The sequence below is a fragment of the Manacus candei genome, unplaced genomic scaffold (assembly GCF_025592945.1).
Source record: "Manacus candei isolate 608988 ecotype Guabito, Panama unplaced genomic scaffold, ASM2559294v1 h1tg000023l, whole genome shotgun sequence".
Lineage (NCBI taxonomy): Eukaryota > Metazoa > Chordata > Aves > Passeriformes > Pipridae > Manacus > Manacus candei.
In genome coordinates, this window is record NW_026138071.1 from 11058865 (window position 1) to 11075380 (window position 16516).

A 16516-nucleotide genomic window follows, 5' to 3' on the forward strand; every position below is an offset into this window, starting at 1 on the left:
TATATTTCCCCTCACAAAAGCCATAAAAAGGTCCAGATCATTCAGGATAAAGCCATCAAGGTGCACTGAGGCTTTGTATTATGCTTGCCATCACTTCAGAATCACTTGTTTAGCTTCGAGGTTTAACAAGCTTTGGTTGCAGGATGGTTTATGAAATGAAGTATTGCTGCCTCTGGAGAGTAGTGTCCTGTACAGATGAGGCTGACTCTCTACTTCCCAAGCACCGTTTTATTTTAACCATATCTGTACTTTCAATTAGTGATTCAGCTGATGCCAAGGTTGATGATAGGCTGCTTTAATTGGTCATTAAAAGACAGTATTATTTACTGCCTTGTTTCTTGGATTCAGCATTTCTACACATGGGGATAAAACTAATGGGCTAGAATAAAAAATGTGTACAGCAGGTAATTAAAATTACATTATTTAATAGGGGAACATACATGCACATAGTGTAAGTGCTGTCATATACTTAGAAGTAGAGGTTATGGAAGTATACATTTTAATTTGTATTATAATGCAATTTAGCTGTTACTTCAAACAGATGGGTGAGCTGTGCAACATTTTTAAACTGATTTAATTACTTGTAAAAGTATTGGCTTGTGTTAATTGGTGCAGTAAATTACACAATGGTTCACAGATTCCTTTAAAAAGGACTTTGAACATGCATCTATAGGAAAACACACTGAGCCCTGCGAGTAAGTATTTGACAAAATAGTTATTGGCGGCTTGTTTTATATAAGTAAATATACATAAAGATCAAAAAAAGCCCACCATTCACCCAAGAAAAATGTGCCTAATGACAGATATTGCTGTATAATTGTATCTCAGAGACAGGTGAATATTGCAGACAATATATCCAGCCATATGCTGAGAAGAATGATGAGATTAAGTAAATGTAAACAGATTACCCTTACTTGCCCCAAAAAAACCCACTTGTTATGTGTGGAATTGAGGTAACCAGTGTGGGATGATTACTGTTGTCCTTGTTTAGGGCAAAGTCACTTATTAAAACAAGGTAAGTGGAAGAAGGTCCACAGGAACATGCAATAGCCTATGAAATGTCTAGACCTCTATTCTATTTAAGGTTTAAGCTCCAGATGTTGCTTATCATCTTGAACTCCGGGAATATCCTAAATCCACAAGTGGTGGATATCCTAAGTCAACGAGTAGAAAAATGGCTAATCTAGTAAGTACTACAGAAGAGTACACTCGTATTAGATAGCCAAACAAAATATGTAGGGCAAGAATGGTTACTGAGCTCCATAATAGCAATATTAGACAAGCTTTCTAGCATAACAAAGCAAAAACCCTGCGGGATCCTAGGTCACACTTAAGCACAAAGCTTGCACTGGGGAAGAGCACATTTTACCTTGGAGAAAAAAAATCATGGTGCCCCAAAATGTTACATTTTAGGTTTTCTAGGATCTAAGGAGAATAATCGGAGTGAACCCTCAGCAGACAAAGTTACCTCATTTGTGAACAAATCATCTATTTCCTGGACACTCAAAATTAAATGCTTTAAAATTTTTTTTCTTGGTTTTGAAATTGCCGTGCTGGAAATGTCATTGAAAACAAGCTTGCACTTTTATCTTCTGCTAAGTCCAAGAGCAATATCACTTCAAAGGAGTGCATTACATTTCATTTGAATGCTGGGACAAACGCAGCAGTAAGTAAACTGAAATCATAAGAACTGTCCGTGTTAATACTATCACCTGACCGTGTTTTCCCTTTCCAGCTCTGATCATCAATCATTTCATTCTCTTCTTTCTATGCCCTTCATTTCAATAGCACCTAACACTATTATTGTTTTATGCATCACAATTTCTGTAAAGCTGCATTTTGTTTAAATAATAAAAAAACCCCAAGCTTAATGTAATGTAATATAATACAAACATTTTAAAATAAAAAAAAAAAAGAAAAAATGCATCTGGAAAATTGTACTTGCATACACATGCTTGCTCTCAACATGGACATGAAATACAGAAACAAAATGAGAAACATTTTGTTGTTCCTTAACATGTACTGTGATGATGGGTGACAGCTCACGAGGAGAGATCAGAGAAAACAGCACTGTCCTTTCCCAGGTTTTACTTTTACTAATCATGCTATTGTTTGAGAGCAAGAAAACCTGATCTAATCAAAGACTGAATGCTGGATTAGAAGACCTTTAAAGATCCCTTACAATCCAAACTATTCTATGATTCTATGTCCTTGCTCATTGCAGGGGGGTTGGACTAGATGACCATTTAAAGGTCCCTTCCAACTCAAACCATTCTACAAAAGGAAGTGAAAACAACATCACTGGCCACAGGTGAAGAAACTCTGGGCAGGAGAAGGAACAAAGGAGCCTTACATACAAGACACAAAAAACTTGGAAGCTACAGAAATTTTAGTGGAAGTGATAAACTACAGATGACAAAATACTTATTTCTCTGAAGCCTATGTCAGATAACAAAGCTTTGGAAAAATAAACATGTCGTGAAATTTCATGTCCCCCACTGCCTCTGATCCACATGTTTATTCTCAGTTTGCTGCAAAGCCACATTTACAGTTTGCTGTAAAGACACTTATTTGCTTCAAGCAATAATTCACAATGGGTGAGGCAACATCATCTGTGGGATTTGCAGCTGCCTAGAACACATCAGACAACTGGCAACAGATTTATCTTAGCAGTTCATAAAGTGCACATTTTTGAAACAGCACTTCTAATTGTATCAGGACCCACACGTGATGAAAAGCAGCATTTTCAGGAGGAGTAGTGTGCACTCTGTCCTTTTGCTACAACTCATTCTAACATGCTTTCCAACAAATTCAGTTCTAACAATGCATTTAAGCCAAAAGTACATGTTCGTTATATCAAATTTAAATTACAGCATAGACGTAATTTAACAATAAACCACGAGATATTTTCAACAGATGTCACCAATAGGCAAAATTACTAAAACTTACCTAATTTTCTTTTTCCTGGAAAAACTTTTTCCATGCTAGTTTGAAAGAATATCCAAAATAGAAAGAAGCTGCTAATATAAATGCAAATGGCATACACCAATAACTTAGCTTCACCTGCCTAATTGTTACAAAATATTATGGAATAATTTTTTCTGTGCATTGCCTTAGCAGCAATTAGCATAAATAAATACATAAGAAGGTGTACTTGATAAGTGGTAGCCCCGTGGATACCTGGCACATGCAACAAAACAGGCTTTTTGCAATTATTAACCAGTCACAATTTATCTGAGGCTAAAGAACACATTTTGCCTCAAATGAATTTGAGAACACGTTATTTGCATGTTCCAGTATGTCAGAGTATAACCCTCACTAAACCAAAATGGTACCAAATCTTTTCAGGATGCCAATTTCACAGCAAGTAAAACCATAACACTGAAAACATACCCTAAACTGGAAAATAAATCTATTTACTCTCCTGGACTGAAACAGAATGTTTAATTCACTTTGTTGTAATTTTTTGCATCCAACAGCTGTCTTCAGTTTAAATTTGATTTGTCACAAGGTCACTGGAGTACTCTCCCGATTGGTATTTTTAGGCCTTTGGCTTATACTAGGAGAGGAATATTAAATTTACTTCAGTACAGTTATTTTTAGCATAAACATTTATGTTGCCTAAAACAATTTATAGGGCATATGCAAATGTAATAGCCCTAGTCATCTTTGGATTTAAATATATATAGCTTAACTGTAAGACTTTATCTGCAATTATTGTATCAAAAACTAGAAACTTTGGCTATGAAAAAGCTTGAGTATGCTGACAACAGAATACAAAGATGATAAAAAAGGGAAAAAGTAACACTCATTCACCTAAACAGAGCCCTGCTTTGATTTCCACAGACCAATTCATGCTACACTACCTTCAAATAGCACAGACCTCAGAGATTCAAACCTTTCTTGGCCTTATAAATTCACACACATAAATACATACACAAAAATCCATGAACACAAAGCAGTTTTAAATGAGTAATTTATATAACACTAAACTGTAGCTCAGTAGCTCTCCACCAAGATTCGTAGCTCTCCACCAAGATTCTAGATTTATCTTTTCAAAAATTCTTCTGGTGAAAAAGAAGAAAAAAAGAAAATATCAAGCAACACATAAATGCAGGACTTTCCTCACCCTTTCCATCTTTTGTGAAGCATCATGCTTATGGTTGACTTGGCAGTGCCCCATCTGACAGCCAGATTTACAAGGATAGCATTGAACCTAATCAGAAACAATCAGAAAATTCTTTCTCTCTGGTGTCATTTTCTGCTTGGATAGCTCTGCTATGCTATTATAAATAGGAAAAGCTTGCAGCACAAGCAGGGTGGAAGACTTCAGGGAGATTTTAGTAATCACCTTCCATTCAAATCACACCTACTCTTTAATCATGATTGGATCCTTTTCCATTTTATAGCCCCAGGAGTAAACTGAGGAGCTCATAATCAACACAGATTGGGAGTGAAATTTTAGTCCCGCTGAAGCTATTGTGAAGTATTATTAAGTCATGGGGCAGAGATTTCAGTAATGGTCCTTCCCTCTGGATTCTCTGTTCTAATTTAAGGTGGATTTCTCCACCCTCTTCCTAGTTTTCATAATATAGAGTGAATGCTCCAGTGAAGTTAAAGTTTGTTTTAATCAGAAGTGCTCCAACAAGGAGGGGGGGCGGGGGGGGAAAAGAGAGAGAGGAAAAAAAGGTCCTGAATTCAATGAGATTCTCAGTTGCTTCTATGAGATGCTGGGAACAGTTCCAGGTTTAACAACCTCAATCAGATATCTATTGCAGTTTTCCTCAATGTAAACACGTCACAAAAACCTTTCTACAGAGCTGAAAAAAATGGTTAGGAATTTTTAATTTCTCAAATTGCACGTCTTGCACTATCAGAAAGCTGCAGCTTTCAGCTTATGCTAAAACAAGTCTGCAACTGACACAACCTAGAAAACCATAAAATATAGTTCTTGGTGTAAGTACAAAGTCCTGCAAAAAAAGACATAGCAAGTTTACCTTTAAGAAGGTACTTTTTATATCATAACAGAGCACTGCTCACTTCTTGCCTGGGCATGTTCAGGGCCAAAGGCCCCAGCTCGGTGCTCACTGCGAGGGTGACGAGCAGCCTCAGCGAGGTGGGATGTGCTGCTGCACCATCGCACAGGAGCCTCCTCCCACCAGGCAGCGTAGGAACAGAGTGGTGGGCAGCAGGAAGCAGGACTGATTAAACCACAAGCAAGCTTGGGAGAAGAGGAAGGATTGACATCCACACCTCCCTTGATCTGGACACGGTCGTGTTTGCTGACCATTTGATTTTATACTTTGTTCTTTAATATAGTATTTAGTTCTTTGTGGGTCAATAATAGAGCATTGGCACAATGCAGGGCATTGGCAAAAGATATTATTTTGCCAGAAGGAAACAAGCAAACTTTTAGCAAACTTACAGGTTAAGGTAACAGCCTTCAAAAACCTTCCTTGCCCTTTACATTACAAATTATTTACATTTTTTTGGTGGGTTCCCCCCCCCAATACCAGAATGCTTCCTAAAACCAATTCCAAGCTTTCAAAAACAGAGATGCAGGCAGAAATGCAGGCCTCTCCCTTAAAGAGGCAGTTTAGCACTATACACTGCATCTTCCAGAACAGAGAAATTTTACTACTGGGAGATAAAATCTTTTTGCCTATTTATTTACTTATTTTTATATGACATGAGTAGCACAGAGTCCACCTACTCAAAATCACTGGACCCTCACTGGTTCTTCCGCTTCATTTTTTAGAATGCCTGTTGATGGGAGCTACACACATTGCTTTTCATGTGAAGGGACAGTTGCATTACCAAATAATTTGTATTTTAAATTCATTTACATTTTGAGATGTTATACCTCAACTCTCCTCAAAGGAAAGAAAGATAGATCGATGGGGTCTACAGAAGCAGAGAAAACATGACAAAACTAGAAAAGCCTCTTGCTCAAAGTAAATCTAAAGAACCCAGTACTCCTATGCAAGAGCAGCATCTTTTGTTAATGAATCTGAATTATTATGTGGATAAAAAAAACTATGTAACCATTTGGGTTTTTTCCATAAGAATAAATAAATAAAAAAGCTCTATATTTGAAAGATATCTGGTTTTCACTAATTCTTAAAATATGTACCTATGGGAAAAAATAAGAAAAGAAAGGCATGTATTTCCCATCTATTCCAATTCTATTTCTTATGGCTTTTCCTCTACATAAATGCATCCAACTGCATAAGTGATCTACACTCTACTGAGACAATAAACAAGCATAGCTTTTCAAGTTCACATCTGAAAATTAGATGGCAAAATATTAATGTCCCAAGAACAAGATTGCCTCCCTATTGGTTTATGCAGTGAAAATTACATTTCTCCTTACTACATACTCTTCCAAATCCCAGTGTTTGCTCATTGATCCACTATTTTCCATATTCTGAACATTATTAGCAGTAGACAACTTCACAACTCCTGAGTTTGATTCAACATCTCAGATACCAACAACTATGCAAGCAGCTTGATGAGCATCAATCTAACAATCATAAAGCAGCTATAAAAACACATTTTTATGTGCACTGCAATGTTACTTAGTCATTGAGGGGAAATAAAAAACTAAAATGTCACAATACTCAACTAATATGTCTAGATGTTTCATCAGCTGGACAACTGTATAATAAAACTTTGTTGGAGTTTTCATTGTTTGAGTAAATCTAGCTGCTCATTAGCAGAGCTCATGGACAGGGAACTTGAAGATACAGGCTCCTGCTACTTTTCCAACTTATTTTAAAGTAATTAGTATTCTTTGTGTGTGCACATGCATGAGTACATTGCAAGAGGGTGGAAAGGCTGCCCACTTGATGCAGTGAAAAAAACCAGCAATTGACTGAATAAAGTTATATCACAATTGATTCAGAGGAAAAATAGACCAACTGCTATTCATTATCAACAAGGTCTTTTTTTTTTTTTGCAGCTTTGATAAAATATGGGGGATGAGGGGGGAGCAGGCAGCAACATCCTCTGCTCCTACTAAACAGAAATCAGCATTTTCAATGCACTCAATTAGCAGTGTTTTAGGTTTGTGTCACATTCCTCATCACAGCTAATTGATTTCAGGCGCAGGCCAATCTCACCATCCAACATCATTATGCAGAGGTAGGTGATGAAAAGGAAAACAAATCTCTGATTGAAGAAAAGCATGAGAGAAAGGTACACCATTGACAAGCTGCACACAGCATTTCCTTCTCAGAGAAATAACTGTGTTTAAAAACATTCTGAACAGATATCCCACAACCAAATTTTATCGGACCATTCTGGAAGCCCCAAAATTGGAGATGTGAAACTGGACCAAGCTGGGTGAAGAGATACAGATCTCTATCTCAGGGAAGAACACGGAGAGAAAAAATCAAATTATGTTTCCTGACTAATTTCCCTGTTCCCCCTTCCACTTCCATGCACAAAGCAGAAATGTGCTCTGGGGCAGGGAAGTCGATAGAGGAAATTGTGATGGTACATAAGATAATATTCTAGAAAGTAAGAATACTTATCCCAACTAGCTAGCTGAATTTCAGTTTGAATGCAAAACTGTATTGTTGGTGCGAATATCTGAGGTCAACGCTCGTCAGAAGAAAGAGAGATGTGCTCCTGTTCTCTTGGCATGAAAAGCATGTTGCCAGCATGGGAGGCAGCTTTTCTGGCCTAAAGCCCACACTGGAGTCCCAGGAGATAAAATGCTGGAAATGTCCCTCCTCTCCCACTCCTTTACACTCCAGGCCTAGTTTTGTAGTGATCTAAATTCTACATTTATATTCATCCTTTCTAACACTTTAAAATAATAAATACAGAACTGTGTTTCATCAACTGACTTTCATCTCAGCCCACAGAGCTACATTCAGCAAACTGGACACTGACATTAATCAGCCCACAGAGCCTGCAAATGCCCAGCTGCAAGCACTGGCATATAATCACCAGAGATGATTATATTTTTAGCAGCATCTAATTAAGTCCTATTTTCTTGGCCTTAGAGACAACTAGATGGTAGCTCACTTGTTACAGCTTCACCTCATTAATTAGAGACCTCTTCCTTCAAACACAGACAGGTGCTGCAGCCGGCAACACCTTTCTAACAGAAGCATCACAACTGCTTTGGGATGAGTCATGACATACACATGAGAACTTCACCCACCTCCTAAATGCTTTTCATGTAAACGTGAACAAATGAATAGCTACTGATTTTCTCTTTTCGCTTATTATTTAACAAAAGATGCAAATACAGCATTCAGGAAGCAAATTCCTATTACATTTGATATTTATTTCTACTGTATCATTGCTTGCACAGCTTTCTAGTGCAACGTACCATATATTTTCACCTTTTTTTTCCACCTGTATGTACTGAGAGAATAAACTACTTATAAACTAATTTTAATGGACACTAAGACTTTAACTACCTCTTCTTTCTTTCTATTTTTTCAAAAACTAATTCTGCTCACTTTGTATTTATTTACAATATCTTGGCAGCAACAAAAAAAAAAATATTAAGAAACCAACACAGATGAGATAAATAACACTGCTGCACGAATTTGCTGTCTCACTGAATCCAGGAAGCCCAGTGAAGCATCACCATGTTTCTATATCAGACCACAAGTGAGCAACAACTGTTACCACTTTATCTTGGCACAATACTGCTGATTGCCACAATTAAAGCATTACATTCTTTATTTAGATACCTCCTGCAGCCCTAACCACCACAGCAGATGAGCACTTTTGACAGTTGCTATTCATACCCCAACACCTTTTCCCCAGCCTTTGGGGAAGAGTATAGCGAGTGGATTTTCATCAAAATATATATTCCCACTTCTTTTTGTTGATCTGTGAAAACAACAAGCTTCCCTGAACACTTCCCCCCCTCCCCCCCCCCCGGAAAACAAATCTAACCAGCTAACTACTTTGCAGATGGATTAATCAACAGTGGTGCAATGTTTAGAGAAGTCTACATTAACACATGTAACAAAAATAAACCAATTGCAATGCTCAGCATTTAACTCCTCCCAATTCTGCTCAGCAACCACCCCATCGCAGTGTTGCAGGTTATCAACTGTGTCACTGATAGACGCACGTTTAAAGTACCTTTTCAGTTTACTCCATGCTCCAACACAAAGGCGAGCGATCACCTGCCAAATCGCAGCGCGCCCCGCAGCCCGGACACGATGCGTTCCCACCCGGCACAGCCGAGCTCCCCGGGGGCAGCACCGTCCCCGCACCGTCACAGGCAGCTGGGGCCGGTCCCCTGCCCACCACACCCGCAAAGACACCCGGGGCCAAGGCCGGCCACAGTGCCCAGGTCACCGGGGAAAGGCTCACTTACCGCTGTTGTTCGGCTGCTCCAGGGCTGACAAAACCCACCCCTGGGCTGGGGTTCGCCCACCAAGGGCTCTGAGAGCACCAATCGCCCCCAGAGGGCTCATCAGCCCAAACGTGCCTCAGCTGGGGCCACCTGCCCTACCCCGGGCCGTCCCTGTCTCTTCTCACGCCAACCAGCACCCCACAGGCACACAGGGCCAGAAACACAAATTATTTCTTTAAGTACAAACACCTTGGGAGTTAAGTACAAACACCTTGGGAGCCTTAAAAATGGCTTCTGCAAAGCAGTGGAGAGCAGGCAGCAATTCCTTCCCTCCTCCTCCTCAGGTGCTGCTTGTAAACAAAGTAAGGGCACCAGCCATTTGTAACACGGCCCTGCAGCACCGCTGTGCCACTGAGATGCACACAGAACATGGAAATTCAAAACACAAATCAGTTTGCGCAATACACCTTTATTTTTACTTTATTTTTTGAACCTTTGCAGTCATCTTGGAGTAATCATCATGTAAACAGTAGGATGGGATGGGATTACATTGAGTCGTATGCAAATGGTTCTAGAACACCTCAACGATTATAACAAGGCATTATAAATAACTTTTCTTAATAATATATATTTGCCATTTTCAGTACATTACAGAGCTGCCGCTTATCTAGGATTAGCTAGGAAGTAGTTTAAATTGTAACCTCTGAGAAACATGTCTCCAAATTTGGAATTCCTTCTAAGGTTCACTAGCTCCATAACATCTATGTCACAGGTTAAGCAGAAGACTACTTGGGTCGTGTTTTCTTTGTAACAGAGTTTTACTTGATCATTGCACAAAGCCCTATTATTTTCACTCCACCTTGGTATTTTACAGAACTTGAAATAAAGCTTCAGTTCCATTCTTCAAGTTTTTATCACCTGTATGAACCCGGTTTCTGTCATTAAGGGTAAGTCAGATCAGAGATGGACACAGTACGCATTCTACCTTAACAACAGTTCAAAATAGCTCTAGCTCATAGACTCCCCAATAAAGCATAGTCAAAATACTCTAACATCTTTGCTACTGTATATCCCCTCCTTGCTCAGATAACTATATATATTTATATATGTTGTACCATATGTATGGTACTTAGAAAATGGAGATTATTTATATAAGCAGCCTCAGGCACATTCTTAAAACATTAATATCTGCAAGGCACCTCCCACTCCCTTGACAATCAGTTTGTGGACTGGTTTTTTGACACACAACCAACAAAAGTTTGCTAATGCCCAATCAATTAATTTCAAAAAACCCCTGGAAGTTACCAAATACTTCAAAGACATACCTGAAACTTTTTTAAATAGTGGGAGATTAACTGCAAATAGTACATAATCAAGTCAAATCATTTTCTTATTACTAGTGTTGTAATGCATAAATATATGAAAAATAAAATTCACAGTCATTTTTAAAACTAGAATTCAAGTTTGGCTAATAATTCTAAACTTTTATATGTATGTTAATTTCTAAATAGAACAGAACAGAGGCAGTATTATCAACCACAAGTACAGGTAGAATAGTATCACTCAAAGTTTATGAAAGAAGTAAGCTTGATAGAAAATTCCTTTTGTAACCAATAAATATAACCACCTGAGTGTACTTCCACAAGCTTGTCACTTAGGGGGAATCCAAATCAACTGCTAAGAGACATTTAGGAGCATTTTGAATGTTAACAGCAGCAGTGTAGCTGTGGGCTTTGCTTGTTCTGACTTTGTGAATTGCTAGATAATGAAGCAGAACTCAGTGTGTGGTGCATTAATTTTCCTTTGCATCTAAGCTGGCCTCTTCGCAATCTCAAAATTCGGCTTGGGGTCAAGGGACAGACATCAGCTGACGCTTAACTGAGCAAAACCAATCAGTTTCACTTCATCGGGAATCTCAGTGCCATCACAGCCAGAGGCCTGCAAGTACAAACAGAAATGTTTAGTATATCACACTACAACAGAGGATCTGACAGCCAGGATATAAATTTTCCCCATATAGCCTACTCAGCAAACAGCTTAGTTGAATAAAAGTTTTCAGACTACTTGATGTAGCCTGTCAACATCAGCCAATTGCATCCTTAATTTTAGCAAACCATTGTAATCAATATTAAAGATTATGGAAAAAAAATACTGGAAAATGAACTCTGAAATACCCAAGTTCTTTACACTAAAGTTTCCCAACTGGAGCCAAATTTTTCATGTGAGTATGCTATTTTTACTCATGAACAGCAATTAATACACATGTATAGAATCCACTTTTTACCACTGTGCCATACACAGCAAATGTCTCATGAGTCCAGCCAGCAAGTCGGTTTGGAATACCAACCAACTAAATTTTCAAACAAGAAACTGAAGCAGTCTACGAAGAGTAAATACTAATATTTGCAAAAGGACAGCTCCCTTGTGTGCATACAAGGTGTGCCAAGTGACACAATCTGCTCAGTTTTCATGACCAAAGTTAAACTGTGTTGCCACTTGTGGAAGCATTACATCGGGCTACTCTTTAAAATTTACTTTGAGCAGACACAGAGAATAGAAGTTCTCTCTTCAGATAGTATTTCACAGCTGTTATTTCACTGAAGCAGCAAGTTAAAGATCTGAGATCATCACCATTGGTTAGTATTAAGATATTTGAATGGTTCTTGAATTGGGAATTTACTAAATAAATGCATATTTGCACTTGAAATGCTAAAAAGAGCTAACACTACTACATCATTCTACACTCTAGCTAGCTGTCAATCTTCTCAAAGCCATGTAAGTAACATATCTAGATGCATATAGATTTTTAAATGCCTTCCTTGTCAATAAATACCATTTTATATCTATTTAATGCACCTGGAATTTATTACCTTAGATTTTGTGCTTAGTGTAAGTACAACTACTACACACAAACTGCAACATGAAAGTACTCAGTAGTGACTGAATGCATTCCTTCATTAGTATTTTTCCCGCCCTTTTTCAGAAAAAAAATCCTTATATGAAATGCAAATTATGCTGTGCAATAATTCTGTCTTTCCTTGAGAATCCAACCCCTGCCATCCAGGCACCTCACTTTAAAAATTTTCTTTACCACTTTGGTAATAATTAAACACAAAAGTAGTTAAGACATAAATTGTTCCTTTTTTTCCCCAAAGATGAAATGCTTGCCATTTGAATAGAAATACTCTATAACAGCAAAATATTAGCAAAAGCAATCTGTAAGCAGTGAGATACTAACGAGATTCTTTGTCCACAAATACAAGTAACTAATCCTAGACTAAGGAGTACTTTTCAGCTGAATTCTCTGAATGGATATAGGATTACCTACATTTAGACCTTGAATCCCCATTAAATATTTACCAACAAAATTATTTTAATCAAGTTGTATACAAATGCTCTCAAATTCAGTGAGATCTTGCTAAGAGGTAGCAAAGACCCAGGAGGGCATACAAAGATATGACACAGTTCTCCTAGGCCACAATTAATTTAGCAACTTCACTACGCAATACAGAAACAGGCAGAAATGGAACATACATTAAATTAATCCAATAATAATAATAAATTAGTATATTTCTTGTGGTTATGTTCTTTTCCTGCAAAGTAGGGAACTAATGCAGGAAACGTAGAGCAAAAGTATCAGGAAGAAACTTAGGTAAAAAAATAATCACAGGAATTGTTATCTAGCCAATGCAACTTACCTTCAGAAGGGACAGACATATTGAGTTTGCATTGTCTATTAATTCTGATTAAGGTAAGGATAAGGATTATAGCAGCATTCACACACCATGTGACATTGACTGCACCCCAGGAATAAATCCAACTGAATTGCAGAAATACCCGAACCTAAATTTTCAAGAGGATTTGTTTTCAACATATATAACTTGAATACTATGGGATATTACGTTTTAGAATTTCACACTTTAAGTGTGTGAAAAAGAAACTCAGACTTCAGTAGAGCCTCAGGAGTATCTATCTATCTAAATGCTCTTACTGAGAAGCCATTGATTGCACAATAAAGCCAATTCAGATGTTTAGGCAGGAAGAGCACAGATCAGCTGCAAAAAGGGAAGCATCAGCCATTACACTGTATTTATAGCAAAGGGCACAGAAACAAAATAATGTGAGTTACATGTCTTTATTCCCCCACCCAATCCCTTCTCACAAGAAACATGTCAGTTCTGGAGATTTTACTGGACTGTAGAAGAGTCCAAATGAGTCAGCTAAAACTATTCGACTTTGTATTTCAGGAATGACGCTGGAACAACAATCCTGAATTAATACATTATCATCAACTAGGTCTAAAAATGACTCTCTACAACCCATCTAAAGTAGCTGCTTTTATAAACAAAGCTTATCTAACAGATATTCATTCTAGTTTTTCATATGTGATGAGTCACTCTCAGCAAAAGGTGCTGAAAGCTAATTGGTAAGAGCTTGGTATTTCCACAGCCAATAATTCAATAATTTCAAGTATATAAATTTTTCAACTTAATTTTAGCAAGAAATAAAAACAGAGCACATCAATTCTGACTTAATTTTTTGCAATGTAAATTTATTAATATTAAATTAGATCTATCATGATACCATCAAAATCAACCAAAATTAGGACCCATGGTCCAGGGCACAAAATGCAGCACAGAAGACAGCCCCAGACCCAAACCCAATATCTGATGATGTACATACAGAAGATAGAAAGCAAAGGAGAAAAAGTAATGAAATACACTGGGAGCAAGATAAACTTGCAGGTGTGGATGGTCAACTGAAAGAAGGTTGAGAAGAACAACTAAAGAGAAGCAAGTGAAGAGGGTGACCTGCATGCAAGAAAAATGGTGGCAGGTGTTAGAAAAAATGGGGTTGGAACAAAATGTCCACGAGCAGAGGACATTTCAGTTGGGGCAGAGCTAAGTGAGTGGGGCTGAAGGAGTGTTAACCTAGGAACTACAGTTTTCTCTGCTTTACTTGTTTCTGAAATTCTTCTCATAGGTTTTCTTCCTGCAGTTTCTCACCTAAACCTCAGACTTCCTTAGAACTCACGTGACTGAACCTCCTTCCCCATGCACAGTTATGGAGCCCTCCTGTCAAAACAGGGTTTAAGCTTTTTCACTCATACATGGCAATTTCAGTCATCTGTCAACACATTTATTCAACAAAATAGCTGTAAATAAGATAATATTCACACAAAGTTGATTCTGTGATAATTAGTTTGTTTCTTCCCTTCATGCTGTTACTTACCAACTTAAAAGTCAATGTTTTCAAGGCCTTTGGATCATCTACTATTTTCTGTAAGTTAGCAGCAACTGTAAAATAAAGTATGGAAAAAAATGATTTATAGAAAATTGCATTCAATGTGCCATCAAGCCTCATATCGAATCTTCTACTTAATTCTACACGCATACATGTCTGTAAATTACTACTTCAATCATTTAATCACTCTCTAGCTGTTGTTTCAAAGTCAGAGGGCAGTTGGGCTGCCTTAAATTCTGCCTCCTTTCTTTTCAATCACTTTGACACTTTGTGCCTATGAGAAGTGATTCAAGGAAAAAATCTGCCTGCAAACCAAATGACAGAAAAAACCAACTATTTATTTTCAGTGTAGTCTATTCCATAAACAATTAACAATCACACAAATGCAAGTGCAAGGAAAATGAGAGAATCACACAGTGAAGGATAAGTTGATGGCTGGCATGATTTATATCATGTTTCTGCTACAGCCAGGGCCACCATCAGCACAAGTTTCTATCTGAAGGCTGTGCTTAATGTGCCCTCTAAATATGCATGTGGTTCTGTCCCATTTTGGGCTGACATTAGCACCCACACAGACTCTTGGTGGTGTGTTACAGCTCATTAGCAAAAAAAATTAAGAGTTAAAATACAAGAGTGATACAGAAAGGGCTGGTCTTCAAACTACTCCCTTAGCAAACACGATCAAGATTTGTGAAGTAACAGCAGTAGACAGTTTACTTAGATGAACAGAGCCCAAGTGTCCAAAAAAGGAAGCTGTATGCTGTAACAGAAGTAGCAGGAAGGAAATAATACACTCTATGAAAACAGCAGAGGAGGCAGGAAAATAATAAACTCTTTTTTTATCAAAACATCTAAGTTACATTTTTAATTGGTATTTTTTAACAATATTGCTACCATTTACCTTGACCAAAAAAAAAATTGGCTGTTTTCAGCTTTGTATGTTTACTAAACTTGCTCCCCAGCTTTGCGCATTTATAGATCCCGAACTCCGACTGAATCATTAAGTGCCTTTGTTCAAGACTGACTTATGAGCAGAAGATGCCATCAACAGGACATGAACATGAGATAAAGACTTCACACCTGGTAGAGCTGTTTTAACAAGATTATAAAGAGGAAATAAACAGGTGTTAAGTAGCAGCCATTTCTTAGAACACGGAATAGCTAAGTACCATAAAGCAGAGAAGCAAGAAACTAGATGCTGTCCATAAATAACCCTTTCCACATACTTCATGTGGTGGAAGATACACAGTAAACATTTGCATGTTCAATATCCTACTGCTATAAACTCAGGTTCCTACCTGATAGAGGAACCATCTTCTAACATTGTGATAGCAGCATTTTCACTCCTACCATGCCTGATCATACACAATTCACTGTGTAATAACAGAAACTGGCCTCACAGGGGAAGTACAGCATTTAGCAAGAGAATTTAGAGAAGCAAACAATTAGGTCAATCTAACACTGTTAAATGTAAATCCATTTTTTGGGCTCTCATTTTCTTTATACAATTAAAATGGCGCTAAGGACTGTTTATACACCTGTAGTAAATTTAACCAGAGATGTTAAACACACCAGTGTGTTTGAAATGAAAAACAAGATTTAAAAGCAAGCATAAGGTATATTTTTAGAGAGCATTTTTTAGAAAGAAAAAGAAAATTACCCTTCACAGTTAAATGAACTCAGCTACAGGTACTACAATAGAAAGTATTTCCATTTTTTAAGCTTCATAGAGACCTCTCCTGAATCTTCGTTCGCGAAGCCCAGCCATGATTATTCATAATATTCTTTATTCTTGCCATTACAAACAGTTTTAATTTTAATCACACAATTCACTTCTACAATCTGTACGTCAATTTTAGTGCAGTACTTCCTACCTGGTAAAATACATGCAAATATAGAAGATGCCTTTCATTACAATTAATACGTAGAACCTCATATGCA

At 37.6% G+C, this 16516-nt stretch overlaps 1 protein-coding gene across 1 annotated transcript in view; it reads right to left on the reverse strand.

The window, feature by feature from the left end:
- Positions 1-9783: 9783 nt before the first annotated feature.
- The window catches only part of STK39 (serine/threonine kinase 39), an 80195-nt gene continuing 73462 nt past the window's right edge, over positions 9784-16516 (reverse strand). Inside the window, exons 17-18 of the mRNA XM_051787784.1 lie at positions 14564-14628; positions 9784-11269 (exon numbers count right to left, since the gene is read on the reverse strand). Of these exons, the coding sequence (XP_051643744.1) occupies positions 11195-11269; positions 14564-14628 (140 nt within the window). The 3' untranslated portion in view covers positions 9784-11194. The remainder of the gene's footprint in view (positions 11270-14563; positions 14629-16516) is intronic.